We start from the raw sequence: 20,068 nt of genomic DNA on the forward strand, positions 1-20,068 counted from the left end.
ACACCTCTGAGTAATCCAGCAGATATGAGAGAGAGCAATATCCACTAAACCACCTAAATCAATACACTACCTCCATCCAAACAAATAGGCTGAAAACATAGCAACAGTCTACACTGTTATACTTGTTGGTATCCAGATCAACTGTTACAGACAGCTAAGGCTGCAGTGTGTGTGTGTGTGTGGGTATGCATGTGTGTTCAGCTAATAACCGCAGGCTACAGTCAACCCCATGACCCTGCTACCACCTCCGACTGGATTTGGTGTGCACCAACATCACATAGTGTAAACATCTCTAAAAGGAATATCTCGACTCAAATCACCACGCAGGAAGATTTTAGAGTCATGCCAAATGTGGTTGGGGAGGAAAAAAAGGTTTTCTACAGTATCTCTCTGGGGATAAACCTTAGCTTAACTTACAACTTTGATTTGAATAGATTTCACGATTGATATTCGTCTGAAAAAGCTTACAGGACCTATTCTGTTTGACACATGGAAAAGGCGATCAAGTGCTCCAGTGTCATCACTCTGTGAGAGTTCCGCATCAGAGTGACCTTCTCTCAACTATTTTCTCCTGGTCCTTTGTGTTAGTATAACCCGTCCTATGTTCTGGGACCTGGAGAATTTCGGTCTCTGGTTTCATGGTTTCATCCAGAAATTGAAAACCACTGTCTCATTGTGCTCCAACTGAACACACTTGGCTAACCTTTATTTGGTCTTCTGCTTTCATTCTTTCTCCTCTGTGGAACAGCGAGCACACAATAGCGTGTTATTCCCAAGCCACATGACAGCCAAGTGTGTGTGTGTATGTGTATGTCTGCGTGCATCCCACATATTATCCCAAGCCACATAACAGCCAAGTGTGTGTGTGTGTAATCCAAAGTACTTTCCTTAGCAAGACTGTTCTCTTCCAAGGAGGACTCTTAGTGGACATGTCTGTTACCAGTTATAGCAGCTCTCTGTGACTGACTGCTTTAGTACGGCTTTGTGTTAGTGCTGGGTTCCTTTTACTGTGTTTTTCCTTTCCTCACCACACACACACACACACACACACACACACACACACACACACACACACACACACACACACACACACACACACACACACACACACACACACACACACACACACACACACACACACACACACACACCCCTTGTGAAGGCCCCTGGGGTATAGCTGTCCGACCCCTGCGTCCCTTTATAAAACGCTAACCTCCTTCACCACCCGCCTCTTGTTGCATGAGCTCTGAGGCTTTATAGTTCTGCTCATAACAACCGGAACTAATTCAAATCAGGACCCGGATCGTTTGGGGACTGGCTGGGCTGGGGCACGATGCCTGTTACTGTGTGCTTGTCTCTGTGTGTGTATGAGAGAGTTTGTGAGTTTTTCTGTGTATTATGTGTGTGCCTGTGTCTGATTGCTTGCGTTTCTCAGTGTGTGTTTGCGTTACTGTCTGTACTGTGTTTATGTCTGTGTGTATTTATGTCTAAGTGTCTGTGTGTGTTTATGTCTGTGTGTATGTGTGTGTTTGTCTGTGTGTTTATATCTGTGTGTGTCTATGTGTGTATGTCTGTGTGTGTCTGTGTGTGTTTATGCCTGTGTGTGTCTGTGTTTATGTCTGTGTGTGTCTGTGTTTATGTCTGTGTGTGTCTGTGTTTATATCTCTGTGTGTGTTATGCCTGTGTGTGTTTATGTCTGTGTGTGTCTATTTGTGTTTATGCCTGTGTGTGTCTGTGTTTATGTCTGCGTGTGTTTATGTCTGTGCGTGTCTGTGTTTATGTCTGTGTGTGTCTGTTTATCTTTGTTTGTGTTTATGTCTGTGTGTGTTTATGTCCGTGTGTGTTTATGTCAGTGCATGTCTGTGTTTATGTCTGTACGTGTTTATGTCTGTGTGTGTTTATGTCTCTGTGTGTTTATGTCTGTGTGTGTTTATGTCTGTGTGTGTCTGTTTATCTTTGTTTGTGTTTATGCCTGTGTGTGTTTATGTCCGTGTGTGTTTATGTCAGTGCATGTCTGTGTTTATGTCTGTACGTGTTTATGTCTGTGTGTGTTTATGTCTGTGTGTTTTTATGTCTGTGTGTGTTTATGTCAGTGTGTGTTTATGTCTGTGTGTGTTTATGTCTGTGTGTTTATGTCTGTGTGTGTTTATGTCAGTGCATGTCTGTGTTTATGTCTGTACGTGTTTATGTCTGTGTGTGTTTATGTCTGTGTGTGTTTATGTCTGTGTGTGTTTATGTCAGTGTGTGTTTATGTCTGTGTGTGTTTATGTCTGTGTGTGTTTATGTCAGTGCATGTCTGTGTTTATATCTGTGTGTGTTTATGTCTGTGTGTGTTTATGTCAGTGCGTGTTTATGTCAGTGCATGTCTGTGTTTATGTCTGCGTGTGTTTATGTCTGTGCGTGTCTGTGAAAGTCTGTGTGTGTTTATGTCTGTGCCTGTCTGTGTTTATGTATGTCTGTGTGTGTGTCTGTGTGTGTTTATGTCTGTGCGTGTCTGTGTTTATGTTTCTGTCTGTTTGTGTTTATGTCTGTGCGTGTCTGTGTTTATGTCTGTGCGTGTTTGTGTTTATGTCTGTGCGTGTTTATGTCTGTGCATGTCTGTGTTTATGTCTGTCTGTGTTTATGTCTGTGTTTGTGTCTGTGTGTGTCTATCTGTGTTTATGTCTGTGTTTGTGTCTGTGTGTGTTTATGTCTGTGTGTGTTTATGTCTGTGTGTGTTTGTGTCTGTGCGTGTCTGTGTTATGTTGTGTTTGTGTCTGTCTGTGTTTATGTCTGTGTGTGTTTATGTCTGTGCGTGTCTGTGTTTATGTCTGTGTGTGTGTCTGTGCCTGTCTGTGTTTAAGTCTGTGTATATGTCTGTTGGTGTCTGTGTTTATGTCTGTGTATGTCTGTGTTTATGTCTGTGTTTTTGTCTGTTTATGTCTGTTCGTGTCTGTGTTTATGTCTGTGTCATCAATGTCTGTGTTTAGACTTGTTTCTGTGTTTATGTCTGTGCATTTTGTTTACGTGTTTGCCGTTTTGTTTTGCCAACCTTACTTTGCTACCTGGCAACTTTACGATTTTTACTTTTTAATTTCCGTTTATATTTTTGTTTTTTCCCTCACTCAACATTTTTTCATTCAACTTTTCCACTCCGGACTCTTTATCTGGACGTGGTTCGTTAGGACCTCCAACAGCCGAAGCTAAGTAGTAACATTAACATTATGCCTTCTAATTGCAGTCGTTGTACTCATAATATACAGGAGAACGATCGCCTTACGGCGAAGATAGCTGTGTTGCAAGCCCAGCTTCAGACGCAATCGTTAGGCAAGGGTAATTTCAGTGTAGGAAAGGATGAAACAGCATCTGTGCCACCAGTAAGTACAGACAGTAACGTTAGTATAAATCCCCTTGCACGGTCCCCGCAGCCGGACAACTTTCTCATGGTTTCTGGAGGAAAATGCTGTAGGAATGCTCAACCTGTGTCTCTCATTCAGCCGACAGAAACTTTCAACCGGTTTTCCCCATTAAGCAGCGAGTCGGAGTCTGAGGCCGAGCCTTCTCTTGTCTCTACTCCTCCCGTTACGGGATCTGAGATAGGATGAAACAGTCAGAGGCCACCAAGTGCAACATAGCTTCAGCGTGTAAATCAGCTAGAAAGATGTGTCGGCATCGAGTAATGGGAGGAGTAGAGACTCTGCTCTACAGCAGAGTCTCACAACTCAATTGCTGGTTGAAAACTGTTTTCTGCCCCTCCCAAAAGATAGAATTTGTAGATAATTGTCCCTCTTTCTGGGACTCACCCACAAACAGGACCAAGCCTGGCCTGCTGAGGAGTGATGGACTCCATCCTAGCTGGAGGGGTGCTCTCGTCTTATCTACCAACATAGACAGGGCTCTAACTCCTCTAGCTCCACAATAAAATAGGGTGCAGGGCAGGCAGGAGGCTGATAGCCAGCCAGTCTGCCACTAGCACAGTCAGTGTAGTCAGTTCAGCTATCCCGATTGAGACCGTGTCTGTGCCTCGACCTGGGTTGGGCAAAACTAAACATGGCGGTGTTCGCCTTAGCAATCTCACTAGGATAAAGGCCTCCTCCATTCCTGTCATTATTGAAAGAGATCGTGATACCTCACATCTCAAAATAGGGCTACTTAATGTTAGATCCCTTACTTCAAAAGCAATTATAGTCAATTAACTAATCACTGATCATAATCTTGATGTGATTGGCCTGACTGAAACATGGCTTAAGCCTGATGAATTTACTGTGTTAAATGAGGCCTCACCTCCTGGTTACACTAGTAACCATAACTCGGGAGGTGTTGCTAACATTTACGATACCAAATTTCTATTTACCCCCCAAAAAATACGTTTTCATCTTTTGAGCTTCTAGTCATGAAATCTATGCAGCCTACTCAATCACTTTTTATAGCTACTGTTTACAGGCCTCCTGGGCCATATACAGCGTTCCTCATTGAGTTCCCTGAATACTTATTGGACCTTGTAGTCATAGCAGATAATATTCAAATTTTTGGTGACTTTAATATTCACATGAAAAAGTCCACAGACCCACTCCAAAAGGCTTTCGGAGCCATCATCGACTCAGTGGGTTTTCTCCAACATGTCTCTGGACCTACTCACTGTCACAGTCATACTCTGGACCTAGTTTTGTCCCATGGAATAAATGTTGTGGATCTTAATGTTTTTCCTCATAATCCTGTACTATCGGACCACCATTTTATTACATTTGCAATTGCAACAAATAATCTGCTCAGACCCCAACCAAGGAGCATCAAAAGTCGTGCTATAAATTCACAAACAACACAAACATTCCTTGATGCCCTTCCAGACTCCCTCTGCCTACCCAAGGACGTCAGAGGACATAAATCAGTTAACCACCTAACTGAGGAACTCAATTTAACCTTGCGCAATACCCTAGATGCAGTTGCACCCTAAAAACTAAAAACATTTCTCATAAGAAACTAGCTCCCTGGAATACAGAAAATACCCGAGTTCTGAAGCAAGCTTCCAGACAATTGGAACGAAAATGGCGCCACACCAAACTGGAAGTTTTCCGACTAGCTTGGAAAGAGAGTACCGTGCAGTATCGAAGAGCCCTTACTGCTGCTTGATCATCCAATTTTTCCAACTTAATTGAGGAAAATAAGAACAATCCGAAATTTATTTTTGATACTGTTGCAAAGCTAACTAAAAAGCAGCATTCCCCAAGTGAGGATGGCTTTCACTTCAGCAGTAATCAATTCATGAACTTCTTTGAGGAAAAGATCATGATTATTAGAAAGCAAATTAGGGACTCCTCTTTAAATATGCGTATTCCTTCAAACGCTCAGTTGTCCTGAGTCTGCACAACACTGCCAGGACCTAGGATCAAGAGAGACACTCAAGTATTTTAGTACTATATCTCCTGACACAATAATGAAAATAATCATGACCTCTAAACCTTCAAGCTGCATACTGGACCCTATTCCAACTAAACTACTGAAAGAGCTGCTTCCTGTGCTTGGCCATCCTATGTTGAACATAATAAACGGCTCTCTATCCACCGGATGTGTACCAAACTCACTAAAAGTGGCAGTAATAAAGCCTCTCTTGAAAAAACAAACCTTGACCCAGAAAATATAAAAAACTATCGGCCTATATCGAATCTTCCATTTCTGTCAAAATTTTTAGAAAAGGCTGTTGCGCAGCCGTCCTGAAGACAAACAATGTATACGAAATGCTTCAGTCTGGTTTTAGACCCCATCATAGCACTGAGACTGCACTTGTGAAGGTGGTAAATGAAATTTTAATGGCGTCAGACGGAGGCTCTCCATCTGTCCTCGTGCTCCTAGACCTTAGTGCTGCTTTTGATACCATTGATCACCACATTCTTTTGGAGAGATTGGAAACCCAAATTGGTCTACACGGACAAGTTATGGCCTGGTTTAGATCTTATCTGTCGGAAAGATATCAGTTTGTCTCTGTGAATGGTTTGTCCTCTGACAAATCAACTGTAAATGTCGGTGTTCCTCAAGGTTCCGTTTTAGGACCACTATTGTTTTCATTATGTATTTTACCTCTTGGGGATGTCATTCGAAAACATAATGTTAACTTTCACTGCTATGCGGATGACACACAGCTGTACATTTCAATGAAACATGGTGAAGCCCCAAAATTGCCCTCGCGAGAAGCCTGAGTTTCAGACATAAGGAAGTGGATGGCTGCAAACTTTCTACTTTTAAACTTGGACAAAACAGACATGCTTATTCTAGGTCCCAAGAAACAAAGAGATATTCTGTTGAATCTGACAATTAATCTTAATGGTTGTACAGTCGTCTCAAATAAAACTGTGAAGGACCTCGGCATTACTTTGGACCCTGTTTGATGAACAGACTGTTTCAAGGACAGCTTTTTTCCATCTACGTAACATTGCAAAAATCAGAAACTTTCTGTCCAAAAATTATGCAAAAAAATGAATCCATGCTTTTGTTACTTCTAGGTTAGACTACTGCAATGTTCTACTTTCCGGCTACCTGGATAAAGCACTAAATACACTTCAGTTAGTGTTAAATATGGCTGCTAGAATCCTGACTAGAACCAAAAAATTTGATCATATTACTCCAGTGCTAGCCTCCCTACACTGGCTTCCTGCCAAGGCAAGGGCTGATTTCAAGGTTTTACTGCTCACCTACAAAGCATTACATGGGCTTGCTCCTACTGTAACGGCGTTCTTCGTTTGTTGAATGAGAGTCGGACCGAAATGCAGCTTGGTGGTTACTCATGTTTTTTAATGAAGAAAAAAATGGAACGATACATGAAATAACTAATAAATACAAAAACAACAAACGGAATGTGAAACCTATTACAGCCTATCTGGTGAACACTACACAGAGACAGGAACAATCACCCACGAAATACACAGTGAAACCCAGGCTACCTAAATACGGTTCCCCATCAGAGACAACAAGAATCACCTGACTCTGATTGAGAACCGCCTCAGGCAGCCAAACCTAAACTAAACACACCCCTAATCAACCACAATCCCAATGCCTACAAAAAAACCAATACGACAACACAATAACATAAACCCATGTCACACCCTGGCCTGACCAACTAATTAACTAAAACACAAAATACTAAGACCAAGGCGTGACACCTACCTATCTCTCTGATTTGGTCCTACCCTACATACCTACACGTACGCTACCGTCACAAGATGCAGGCCTCCTAGTTGTCCCTAGAATTTCTAAGCAAACAGCTGGAGGCAGGGCTTTCTCCTATAGAGCTCCATTTTTATGGAATGGTCTGCCTACCCATGTGAGAGATGCAAACTCGGTCTCAACCTTTAAGTCTTTACTGAAGACTCATCTCTTCAGTGGGTCATATGATTGAGTGTAGTCTGGCCCAGGAGTGTGAAGGTGAACGGAAAGGCTCTGGAGCAACGAACTGCCCTTGCTGTCTTTGACTGGCCGGTTCCCCTCTTTCCATTGGGATTCTCTGTCTCTAACCCTATTACAGGGGCTTAGTCACTGGTCTACTGGTGCTCTTTCATGCTGTGCCTAGGAGGGGTGCATCACTTGAGTGGGTTGATTCACTGATGTGATCTTCCTGTCTGGGTTGGCGCCCCCCCCCTTGGGTTGTGCCGTGGCGGAGATCTTTGTGGGCTATACTCAGCCTTGTCTCAGGATGGTAAGTTGGTGGTTGAAGATATCCCTCTAGTGGTGTGGGGGCTGTGCATTGGCAAAGTGGGTGGGGTTATATCCTTCCTGTTTGGCCCTGTCCGGGGGTATCGTCGGATGGGGCCACAGTGTCTCCTGACCCCCCCCTGTCTCAGTCTCCAGTATTTATGCTGCAATAGTTTATGTGTTGGGGGGCTAGGGTCAGTTTGTTATATCTGGAGTACTTCTCCTGTCTTATCCGGTGTCCTGTGTGAATTTAAGTATGCTCTCTCTAATTCTCTCTTTCTTTCTCTCTCTCCGAGGACCTGAGCCCCAGGACCATGCCTCAGGACGACCTGGCATGATGACTCCTTGCTGTCCCCAGTCCACCTGGCCATGCTGCTGCTCCAGTTTCAACTGTTCTGCCTGCGGCTATGGAATCCTGACCTGTTCACCGGACGTGCTACCTGTCCCAGACCTATTATTTGACCATGCTGGTCATTTATGAACATTTGAACATCTTGGCCATGTTCTGTTATAATCTCCACCCGGCACAGCCAGAAGAGGACTGGCCACCCCTCATAGCCTGGTTCCTCTCTAGGTTTCTTCCTAGGTTTTGGCCTTTCTAGGGAGTTTTTCCAAGCCAAACGTGCTTCAACACCTGTATTGCTTGATATGTGGGGTTTTATTGCTGGGTTTCTGTACAGCACTTTGAGATATCAGCTGATGTACGAAGGGCTTTATAAATACATTTGATTTGATTTGTTTATGTCTGTGTGTGTCTGTGCTTATGTCTGTGTGTGTCTGTGTTTATGTCTGTGTTTATGTCTGTGTGTGTCTGTGTTTATGTCTGTGTGTGTCTGTGCTTATGTCTGTGCGTGTTTATGTCTGTGTGTGTCTGTGTTTATGTCTGTGTGTGTCTGTGTTTATGTCTGTGTGTGTCTGTGTTTATGTCTGTGTTTATATCTGTACGTGTCTGTGTTTATGTCTGTGCGTGTCTGTGTGTATTGTTTGGCTGATGGTGCAGGCAGCCTCATTAAAGTAGTGCTTTAGACTGGAGGAGTGCCAGAGAAGAGAAGAGGGGACAGACATTGGGCCAAGAGGAATCAAAGTCTATCTGGCCACACAGGAGAGTTGAGAGAGATAGGGTGAGAGAGGGAAGGAGGGAGGGATGGGGGAGAGAGAGAGCGAGAGAGAGAGAGAGAGATACAGAGAGGACTCGTGTGTATCAGCTTTACTGAAGATGTTCTTCTGCAAAGATTGGCCTGTGATACTGCCATAATGGTAAACCCTGGGTTTTGATCTACGAATGAGTCTGTGCATGAGTGTGTGTGAGACCCTCGTAACAATTCACACCGTATCTGGCACAGCTAGAAAGACTATACATGGATTTAAATGCTCTCTCTCTTCATCAAGGCTTCTCCTCTTTGAACGAAACAAAGAGCATCTGTGCAGCAGTTAGAAAATCGCTAGACCTTGTATTCACTGGCCTGTTAAAGGTGTGCTTTTATACTTCAAGTACTGAAGGTCGGCTCAGCTTTTTGTGAGGCCTCCCGTTCCAACTGAGTTGGCTGTTTGAGGTCCCGGTAAAGCTTGGGTGAAGCAGTATGGGGTGTTATAGGGCATTAAAAACGGGTTGTTTGGATCCTGGATTCTGATTGGTTGTGGGACAACAACTCCCGCAAAATACCATGATGTGTTAGTGTCATAATTCCATTGTCCACAGCCCAAGTAGGAAATTCATAAACGTCATCTCCCTCGGGGAGAAAAGATACACATCATTTACAGCACAGGAGAGTTGAACAGGCGAGTTGAATGGGAGAGTTGAACAGATGAGTTGAACAGGAGAGTTGAACATGAGAGTTGAATGGGAGAGTTGAACAGATGAGTTGAACAGGAGAGTTGAACATGAGAGTTGAAAAGGAGAGTTGAACAGCAGAGTTGATCAGGAGAGTTGATCAGGAGAGTTGAACAGCAGAGTTGATCAGGAGAGTTGATCAGGAGAGTTGATCAGGAGAGTTGAACAGGAGAGTCGAACAGATGAGTTGAACTGATGAGGGTACTGAGTGGGTCTGTGGAGAGGGGTAGTGAGCTGGAAGTTGAGTGAACTGGACGAACCCTAGCTGACCGTGTTGTGAGGTGTGTGTACAGTGGGTGTTTGATGTACTGCAGGTATCCTTTCTCCTCTGTCACCTCACTTGAGTCTTAGGTATAACGGGTTTTGTGGAAAAGTGTGTGTATTCAGTACAACTAGTCTGGGTTTCGGATCGTGTGTGTGTGTGTATACGATGATGATAATGCGTGTACGATGATGATAATGTGTGTATGATGACGATAATGTGTGTATGATGACGATAATGCGTGTATGATGATTTGTGTATGATGATGATAATGTGTGTATGATGACGGTAATGTGGGTATGATGACGATAATGTGTGTATGATGACGATAATGTGGGTGTGATGATGATTTGTGTATGATGATGATGATGTGTGTATAATGATGGTAATGTGTGCATGATGATGATAATGTGTGTATGATGATAATGTGTCTATGATGGTGATAATGTGTGTATGATGATGGTTTGTGTATGATGATGATGATAATGTGTGTATAATGATGGTAATGTGTGTATGATGATAATGTGTGTATGATGGTGATAATGTGTGTATGATGATGATGATAATGTGTGTATAATGATAGTAATGTGTGTATGGTGATGGTAATGTGTGTACGAGGATGATAATGTGTATATGGTGATGATTTGTGTGTGATGATGTTGATAATGTGTGTATGAGGATGATTTGTGTAGGATGATAATGTGTATATGATGATGTGTATGTCTCACCTGTGTCTCAGGTATGATGGGCCCATCCTCTGGTGAGGACCTGAAGCAGGTCGAGAGGGGAGAGGCCACGATGACAGGACTGGGCCTGATGAAACCACTCAGGTCACAGCTGGGGATGTCATTCTCCTCCTGCAATACGATTCAATATGAAGACGAGTCAATACGAGTAATACAATTCAATATAATTGAATACGATGAAATACAATTCAATATGAGTCAATACAATTCAATATGAGTCACTGTGAGTCAATACAATTCAATATGATTCAATACAATTCAGTTCAATATGATTCAACATAATTAAATTAAATACAAAAGAATTCAATAAGATTCAATACAATTCAACATAAATTAAATTAAACACAATTCAATTGAATTCAATATCTTTTTCAACTATATTTCACCTTCTTCATGACCAGGGTGTCCATGACATAGAAGACATTCCAGGGGATCCACACGGTGCGGTACTGTATCAGGAACGGAGCCCGCTCGAAACTCAGGGTCAGACTGGCCCCACCGTTGGTCAACAGGTCAAACCTGGAGAGATGGGGAGAGATGGAGAGAGATGGGGTTAGAGGTGGAGAGAGATGGGGTAGAGGTGGAGAGAGATGGAGAGAGATTGGGTTAGAGGTGGAGAGAGATGGGGTTAGAGGTTGAGAGAGAGAGATGGAGAGAGATGGGTTTAGAGGTGGAGAGAGATGGAGAGAGATGGGGTTAGAGGTGGAGAGAGATGGGGTTAGAGGTTGAGAGAGATGGAGAGAGATGGGTTTAGAGGTGGAGAGAGATGGAGAGAGATGGGTTTCGAGGTGGAGAGAGATGGAGAGAGATCAAGAGAGATGGGGTTAGAGGTGGAGAGAGATGGAGAGAGATGGGGAGAGATGGGGTTAGAGGTGGAGAAAGGTGGAGAGAGATGGAGAGAGATGGGGTTAGAGTTTGAGAGAGATGGAGAGAGATGGGTTTAGAGATGGAGAGAGATGGGTTTAGAGGTGGAGAGAGATGGATAGAGATGGGGTTAGAGGTGGAGAGAGATGGGTTAGAGGTGGAGAGAGAGATGGAGGAGAGATGGGGTTAGGAGAGAGGTGGAGAGAGATGGGGTAGAGGTGGAGATGGAGAGAGATGGGGAGAGATGGGGTTAGAGGTGGAGAGAGATGGAGAGAGATGGGGTTAGAGTTTGAGAGAGATGGAGAGAGATGGGTTTAGAGATGGAGAGAGATGGGTTTAGAGGTGGAGAGAGATGGATAGAGATGGGGTTAGAGGTGGAGAGAGATGGAGAGAGATAGGGTTAGAGGTGGAGAGAGATGGAGAGAGATGGGGTTAGAGGTGGAGAGAGATGGTGAGAGATGGGAGAGATGGGTTAGAGGTGGAGAGAGGTGGAGAGAGATGGGGTTAGAGTTGGAGAGAGATGGAGAGATATGGGGTTAGAGGTGGAGAGAGATGGGGTTAGAAGTAGAGAGAGGTGGAGAGAGATGGGGTTAGAGGTGGTGACGGAAACACACAGGCATGTACATTCACACAGAGAGACAGGTGGACGAACGGATGGACAGACACACACAGGCACACACACACACATCCCCCTTCAGCCCACACACACAATCAGTAGAAAGGACATTTTACATGTTCACACATTTCCTCCTGGTTGTTCTTGGGCCCTGGAGACAGAGATCTCTGTATATTTGACACTGATGGAGGTAGAGTGAGGATGAAGGGTGATCAGACTGTCCTGTTCTAATTGTCTCTCCTGTCTAGTCTGTCTAACCTGAGGCTCTCTCTCTGTTTCCCGCTCCCTCTCCCTGCTATATCTCTCCCTCTTCCTTTCTCAGAACAAAACATGTTTCTGTTCTTTCTCCTGTACTGAAAATAAGATGATTATTGGATGTGTGTGTGTGTGGTGAGAGAGAGCCTCGTTTGGCGAGCTAACTTTGTCTTTTAACATGTAGCAGGCCTATAGGGAGAGCCATCCGAGTGGAAGAGAGAGAAGGTCCCCTAAGTCCTGTCCTATATTCTGTGTCTGGAGGGGGCTGGTGGGGTGAAGTGTGAAGACACAAACGCAACACATACAGAAAGTGCATAGATAAAAGAACACACTCATGCAAGCACAGACAAGCAGTGACACCAGCATCCAATCTGTTATGACCAGATATATTGTTATTTACACTACATGGCCAAAAGTATGTGGACACCTTCTCGTCAAACATCTCATTCCACAATCATGGGCATTAATATGGTCCCCCCCCAAACTTTACAGTTGTCTCTATGCATTCGGGCAGGTAGCATTCTCCTGGAATCCGCCAAACACACATTAATCCATCGGACTGCCAGATGGTGAAGCGTGTGATTCATCACTTCAGAGAACAAGTTTCCACTGCTCCAGAGTCCAATGGCGGTGAGTTTTACACCACTCCAGCCGACGCTTGGTATTGCGCATGATGATCTTAGGCTTGTGTGCGGCTGCTCAGCCATGGAAACCCGTTTTATGAAGCTCCCAACGAACAGTTCTTGTGCTAACGTTGCTCCCAGAGGCAGTTTGAATTTTTACGTGCTACGCACTTCAGCGGTTCCGTTCTGTGAGCTTGTGCGGCCTACCACTTCGCGGATGAGCTGGTGTTACTCCTAGACGTCTCCACTTCACAATAACAACACCTACAGTTGACCGGGGCAGCTTTAGCAGGGCAGAAATCTGCCAAACTGACTTGTTGGAAAGGTGTCATCCTACGACAGTGCCACGTTCAAAGTCACTGAGCTCTTCAGTAAGGCCATTCTACTGCCAATGTTTGACTATTCATTTATTTTTTACCTTTTTAATTTCACCATTATTTAATTAGGCAAGTCAGTTAAAGAACAAATTCTTATTGAAATGACAGCCTAGGAACAGTGGGTTAACTGCCTTATTCAGGGGCAGAACGACAGATTTTTACCTTGACAGGTCGGGGATTTGATCCACCAACCTTTCAGTTACTGGCCCAATGCTCTAACCACTAGGCTACCTGCCGTCTTTCTGGGTAAAACTCTAAGAGCTTTAATTGTCTATTTTAGCAGTGGCATGGCAGTATATTCAGTATATTTTAGCAGTGGCATGGCAGTATATTCAGTATATTTTAGCAGTGGCATGGCAGTATATTCAGTATATTTTAGCAGTGGCATGGCAGTATATTTAGTCTATTTTAGCAGTGGCATGGAAGTATATTCAGCCTATTTTATCAGTGGCATGGCAGTATATTTAGTCTACTTTAGCAGTGGCATGGCAGTATATTCAGTATATTTTAGCAGTGGCATGGCAGTATATTCAGCCTATTTTAGCAGTGGCATGGCAGTATATTTAGTCTATTTTAGCAGTGGCATGGCAGTATATTCAGTCTATTTTAGCAGTGGCATGGCAGTATATTTAGTCTATTTTAGCAGTGGCATGGCAGTATATTCAGTATTCAGCATGGCAGTATATTCAGCCTATTTTAGCAGTGGCATGGCAGTATATTCAGTGGCATGGCTATTTTATTTTAGCAGTGGCATGGCAGTATATTCAGTCTATTTTAGCAGTGGCATGGCAGTATATTCAGTCTATTTTATCAGTGGCATGGCAGTATATTCAGTATTTTTTAGCAGTGGCATGGCAGTATATTTAGTCTATTTTAGCAGTGGCATGGCAGTATATTCAGCCTATTTTAGCAGTGGCATGGCAGTATATTTAGTCTATTTTATCAGTGGCATGGCTGTATATTCAGTCTATTTTAGCAGTGGCATGGCAGTATATTCAGCCTATTTTAGGAGTGGCATGGCAGTATATTCAGCCTATTTTAGGAGTGGCATGGCAGTATATTCAGTCTATTACAACAACATAAATTATTCCATTTCATTTAGTCTATATAGTAACAGGGGCATGGCAGTATATTCAGCCTAATACAACAACATAAATTATTCCATTTCATTTAGTCTATATAGTAACAGGGGCATGGCATAGTGGCTGGATACATTGCAACCTGCAGTGTGGAACATCGTGCAACATCATGTATTCAATTTGCCACAGTGGTCGCCATCACACACCTATTGCAATCTAGCAGCTTAGACTCGCCCTAGAGAGTCAACCTATTACACTCCCAGCAATCACACAGAGCCTCCTCTCAATGAGGCAGGGAGCACCAAATATCACGGCTTGCACTTTTGCCCTTAACGCCACTGCTTTACAATCTAATTGGGCGCAGGTGGTGTAATAAAAGGTACTGATGGGGATGGGGCCTGGGAGTGATTGCGCTTCTGTCCCAAATGGCATCCTATTCCCTATCTAGTGCCCTACTTTTGACCAGACCCCTATGGGAAGTAAGGTGTGCACTATATAGAGAATAGGGTGCTATTTGGGACTTGACCTGAGTTTCCTATATCCTGGTTGGTGTCAAGGAGGGTTGCAGGAACACTCGCTGTAATAACACCGGAGTGGGGGGCAGGGTGTAGTGGAGGTGTGTGTGTGTGTGCCCTACGCTAGAATGACGCAGGCTAATTGATTCTTCCTTTGTATAACCAATGCATTTTAAACAGCCCCCCAGTTCACATTTAAATGGCGCAGGGTTTTCTTTGGGGTGGGGGGGTTGTGTGTGTGTGTGAGAGAGAGAGAGAGTGTGTGTTTTTTCATTGGGGGGGAAGCTACTGAGATTACATTTGCATGAGTGAGACGATTTTGGGAGATCTGTGAGATAGAGTCGTAGAGGGACGGGAGAAGAAGCACGTTGCAGTTTCTCTCTCTTTTCTCTCTCTCACACACTCACTGATGAACAGAAAAACATCCACGCATATATATATATATGCACACACAGACACACTCCTGATGATTCAATCAACAACTCCTGAAAACACAACATAAATCAAATACTGTATGAGGCGTCAGTAGTGAGGAAGACCAGAGTCAGTGGTGTGTGTGTGTGTGTGTGTGTGTGTGTGTGCGTGGACCTACATGCCGTCCTTGCGCGTGACGGTGTATCCGTGGTCGGGGTAGTGGACGAAGGTAACATTGACACCTATGAGGGGGGTTCCGTCTGCCGTCAGGACTTGACCTCTGATGATGGACACCAGGCTGGGGAGAAACAACACGTAGAGATGATCTACTTAGAGACGTTGTAATTTTGTACACTGCAGCTTTGAGACGCCACGGAGACAGAGATAGAGATATCCTGAGATATACATCACACTAGAGGACTGACAGGAAATAACAAACTAGACAACTTTCACTCAGCACATTCATAAACACCACAGTATGACACTGTACAGTGCTACGTGCAAATCTTGACCTCGGTCAACTAACCAATTCCCTTCTCTGGTCACCACTATGCACACACAAAATCACTTGTGATCCAGACACACACCCACCCCAGCTTGCGGTGGACCATTTAGATTAGTTTATAGTCAATGGGTCTGGTCCTGTGGAGATATCTACTGTGTGTGTGTGTGTGTGTGTGTGTGTGTGTGTGTGTGTGTGTGTGTGTGCAGGGGGAGGGTAGCTAGATTTACTTATAGCTCTCCTTCCCAGGTCATTACAGCTCTCACTGAGTGCTAATCAGTAGCGGAGCATTGAATCACCCTGTAGAGGGAAAGAGAGACACACACACAACTTCCCCCCACCAGCACTATCCTTTACAACAGTCTGAGAGGATGCCAGACAGTACAGTTGATGTCCCCCCTTCCCCTTCTATATTGTAAACATGCCATAAATTACCCAGCGTCCTCGCTTCATTAATACCTGTACGTGTGTGTGTGTGTGTCTGTGTGTGTGTGTGTGGGGGGGGTTGCATAATGTAGCTGTAATTTATGCCTTCCATTTGCTTAGGGAGGTTGTCTGAGTGTCTGTCACTGTAAAACAATGGCTGTCTCCCAAATGGCGCCCTATTCCCTATTTAGTGCACTACCTTTGACCAAAAGTAATTCACTATATAGGGAATAGGGTGCCAGTTGGGATGCACACATACCCAGTTGTCACCAATCAGGTGTCTGAGTGTTTCTAAGAGCATGTTCAATAGACGCTGCAATAAACGCTATCATTACTCTGGAATTATCACTACTCTAGGATTATCATTACTCTGGTATTATCATTACTCTGGTACTATCATTACTCTGGTATTATCATTAGGTATTATCACCGATCAGGTGTCTGAGTGTTTCTAAGAGCATGTTCAATAGACGCTGCAATAAACGCTATCATTACTCTGGAATTATCACTACTCTAGGATTATCATTACTCTGGTATTATCATTACTCTGGTACTATCATTACTCTGGTATTATCATTAGGTATTATCACCGATCAGGTGTCTGAGTGTTTCTAAGAGCATGTTCAATAGACGCTGCAATAGACGCTACCATTACTCTGGTATTATCATTACTCTGGTATTATCATTACTCTGGTATTATCATTACTCTGGTACTATCATTACGTATTATCATTACTCTGGTATTATCATTACTCTGGTATTATCATTACGTATTATCATTACTCTGGTACTATCATTACTCTGGTATTATCATTACTCTGGTATTATCATTACTCTGGTATTATCATTACTCTGGTATTATCATTACTCTGGTATTATCATTACTCTGGTACTATCATTACTCTGGTACTATCATTACTCTGGTACTATCATTACTCTGGTACTATCATTACTCTGGTACTATCATTACTCTGGTATTATCATCATTCTGGTATTATCATCACTTTGGTACTATCATTACTCTGGTACTATCATTACTCTGGTACTATCATTACTCTGGTATTATCATTATTCTGGTATTATCATCACTTTGGTACTATCATTACTCTGGTACTATCATTACTCTGGCATTATCATTACTCTGGTACTATCATTACTCTGGTACTATCATTACTCTGGTACTATCATTACTCTGGTATTATCATTATTCTGGTATTATCATCACTTTGGTACTATCATTACTCTGGTATTATCATTACTCTGGTACTATCATTACTCTGGTACTATCATTACTCTGGTATTATCATTACTCTGGTACTGTCATTACTCTGGTACTATCATTACTCTGGTACTATCATTACTCTGGTACTATCATTACTCTGGTATTATCATTATTCTGGTATTATCATTACTCTGGTACTATCATTACGCTGGTACTATCATTACTCTGGTACTATCATTACTCTGGTATTATCATTACTCTGGTATTATCATTACTCTGGTACTATCATTACTCTGGTACTATCATTACTCTGGTATTATCATTACTCTGGTACTATCATTACTCTGGTATTATCATTAGGTATTGTCACCGATCAGGTGTCTGAGTGTTTCTAAGAGCATGTTCAATAGACGCTGCAATAGACGCTATCATTACTCTGGTATTATCATTACTCTGGTATTATCATTACTCTGGTATTATCATTACTCTGGTACTATCATTACTCATTACTCTGGTATTATCATTACTCTGGTATTATCATTACTCTGGTACTATCATTACTCTGGTATTATCATTAGGTATTGTCACCGATCAGGTGTCTGAGTGTTTCTAAGAGCATGTTCAATAGACGCTGCAATAGACGCTATCATTACTCTGGTATTATCATTACTCTGGTATTATCATTACTCTGGTATTATCATTACTCTGGTGCATGACGGCATGAACCCTTTAGTTAACCCTTAATCTTTCCCCTCCCACTGGCACATACCTCTCTCTCATAATAAGCATGACAATGGTTGCTGTGGGCAACAGGCAGCGCCTCAGTAACTGACGGGTGATATTTCCTTTTTTTAAATGGTTGCATGTCAAGGAATGTGCCTTGGAGTTAGAATGTGTCAGTGTCGTCACCAAAAACATCAGTGTCACTGTCACCTCTGTAAAACACAAAGTATTCATTTTTCTCTAAATTACATCTGTACATGTTGTACTGGCACTGACTGTCACGTCCATGTCTGCTGTATGACATTCCTTTTCTGGCAGTAAAGGTTTTAATTCATTCAATTGAGGATGTTGTCTTTTACCCTGAGTTTTTAAACACTGGGCTGGACACCACAGTCCAGGATGTCCTCCATGTAGTTCTTATCGGACAGATTAGTCTCTAGCCGCCAGCTGGCCTCTCACCAAAGTCATTCAGGATACCGCCTCGGCTCGCACCCGGGGCTCCACAGCTGTGGCCCGGCACCTGGGATTTGAACCCTCAACCCTGCTAACCCCAGTCAGTGGACCAATTAACCGGGCCCTTGACCACGAGACCACAACATCACTACACAGAACAGGGCCATAAGGGGAGTCGACAGAGCCAAGACCAACTAGTCCCCGAGCGTTAATCCGCTTGAAATCTGTGTGCAATATAAAAACACTGAGGGAAGGACCTAAAACAAGAAAGAGGTCGGGGGTCGGTCTTCCTGCTTAATATACTGCACCTTTAAGCTCCATCGCTCGTCTCCCTCTTCGAGAGTTTGCTGAAGCGTGGCAAAGAAGCAGTCTTATCTAAATTCAGCTGTGTGTGTGTGTGTGTGTGAGAGTGTGTGTGTGTGTGTGAGCCACCACATAAAGTAGTGAAGCGTTCGTGGCCACATGCCTAATTTGGCCCGTCACGATCCATAAAGAGGAATAATAACATTCTTCACAGTGTATTCAGACTCCTCATTCCCAGTAACTCTAACCTGTATAAGGGAGCCAAAGGATTGCATTTAAACAAACTCCACTGGCTGAAATGAAAATGTTCTGCCATTGTACTGTTAAACTATTATGGCAGACAAAGGAAAATAAAGCTCTAGTGTAGGAAGTTGAGACACACACCAGCATCCAAGGTGTTTTTATCCAATAACCTTGTCAGAAAGCATTGGTAATACCTGCTCTTAAAGCAGAGAGGCTATTTCAATTGGAGGTTTGGAGAAGTCAATAATAATGTAGGTGTAAACAGGTTTTTGCTCTTTCCTGTCCTTCTTGTGCTGCAGACAGTAACTTACAGGATGTCTGCTCTGCGCCGCAATGGAAACAATCATAGACTACAGATGTACGGTCTTAATTTGATCACCATGTTGCAGGAGAAAGTTGCTGCAATGCAGGAAATGTAGAACTTGTGGTGTATTTGAGGTTTAAAAAGGCTTCTGAAGTTTGCAATTCCCCCTACAAAAATGTCCATTATTTGTATATTTACATTTCCTGCTGATGACGGATTGTTTTCCTGCTGTATCAAACTGGCTCAAATTAAGATGCTACATCTGTACTTCCTTATTGAGTATGTCTCTTTTGAATGAATTGCCACCCTGAATAATATCTCCATTCCAGTCTCTCGCTCGAGTGTCATTTCCTACTAAACGACGAGCTCTCTATCTCTGTTGACGGAGAGTGGCATGTCAATACACACAGACGGAGGAGGAGGAGAAGAAGAGATGGATGAGGAGGAGGAGGAGAGGCAGAGCGGGTCTACGAGAGCCTTGTTTGTTCACATGTTGATGCTGAGGAGCTGTTGTTTGGTTGGGGATTACTGCGGATCCTGTGTGTGTGTGTGTGTGTGTGTGTGTGTGTGTGTGTGTGTGTGTGTGTGTGTGTGTGTGTGTGTGTGTGTGTGTGTGTGTGTGTGTGTGTGTGTGTGTGTGTGTGTGTG

General features: G+C 43.3%; 1 protein-coding gene across 2 annotated transcripts in view; it reads right to left on the minus strand.

Moving 5' to 3' along the window:
* The window catches only part of LOC135506975 (teneurin-3-like), a 425,857-nt gene that overhangs the window by 74,020 nt on the left and 331,769 nt on the right, over window positions 1-20,068 (minus strand). For both annotated transcript variants that reach the window (XM_064926416.1, XM_064926417.1), the window contains 3 exons: window positions 15,423-15,542; window positions 10,888-11,020; window positions 10,484-10,612 (listed from right to left, as the gene is read on the minus strand). In XM_064926416.1, coding sequence (XP_064782488.1) covers window positions 10,484-10,612; window positions 10,888-11,020; window positions 15,423-15,542 — 382 coding nt within the window. The remainder of the gene's footprint in view (window positions 1-10,483; window positions 10,613-10,887; window positions 11,021-15,422; window positions 15,543-20,068) is intronic.

Source organism: Oncorhynchus masou, chromosome 20 (assembly GCF_036934945.1).
Source record: "Oncorhynchus masou masou isolate Uvic2021 chromosome 20, UVic_Omas_1.1, whole genome shotgun sequence".
Lineage (NCBI taxonomy): Eukaryota > Metazoa > Chordata > Actinopteri > Salmoniformes > Salmonidae > Oncorhynchus > Oncorhynchus masou.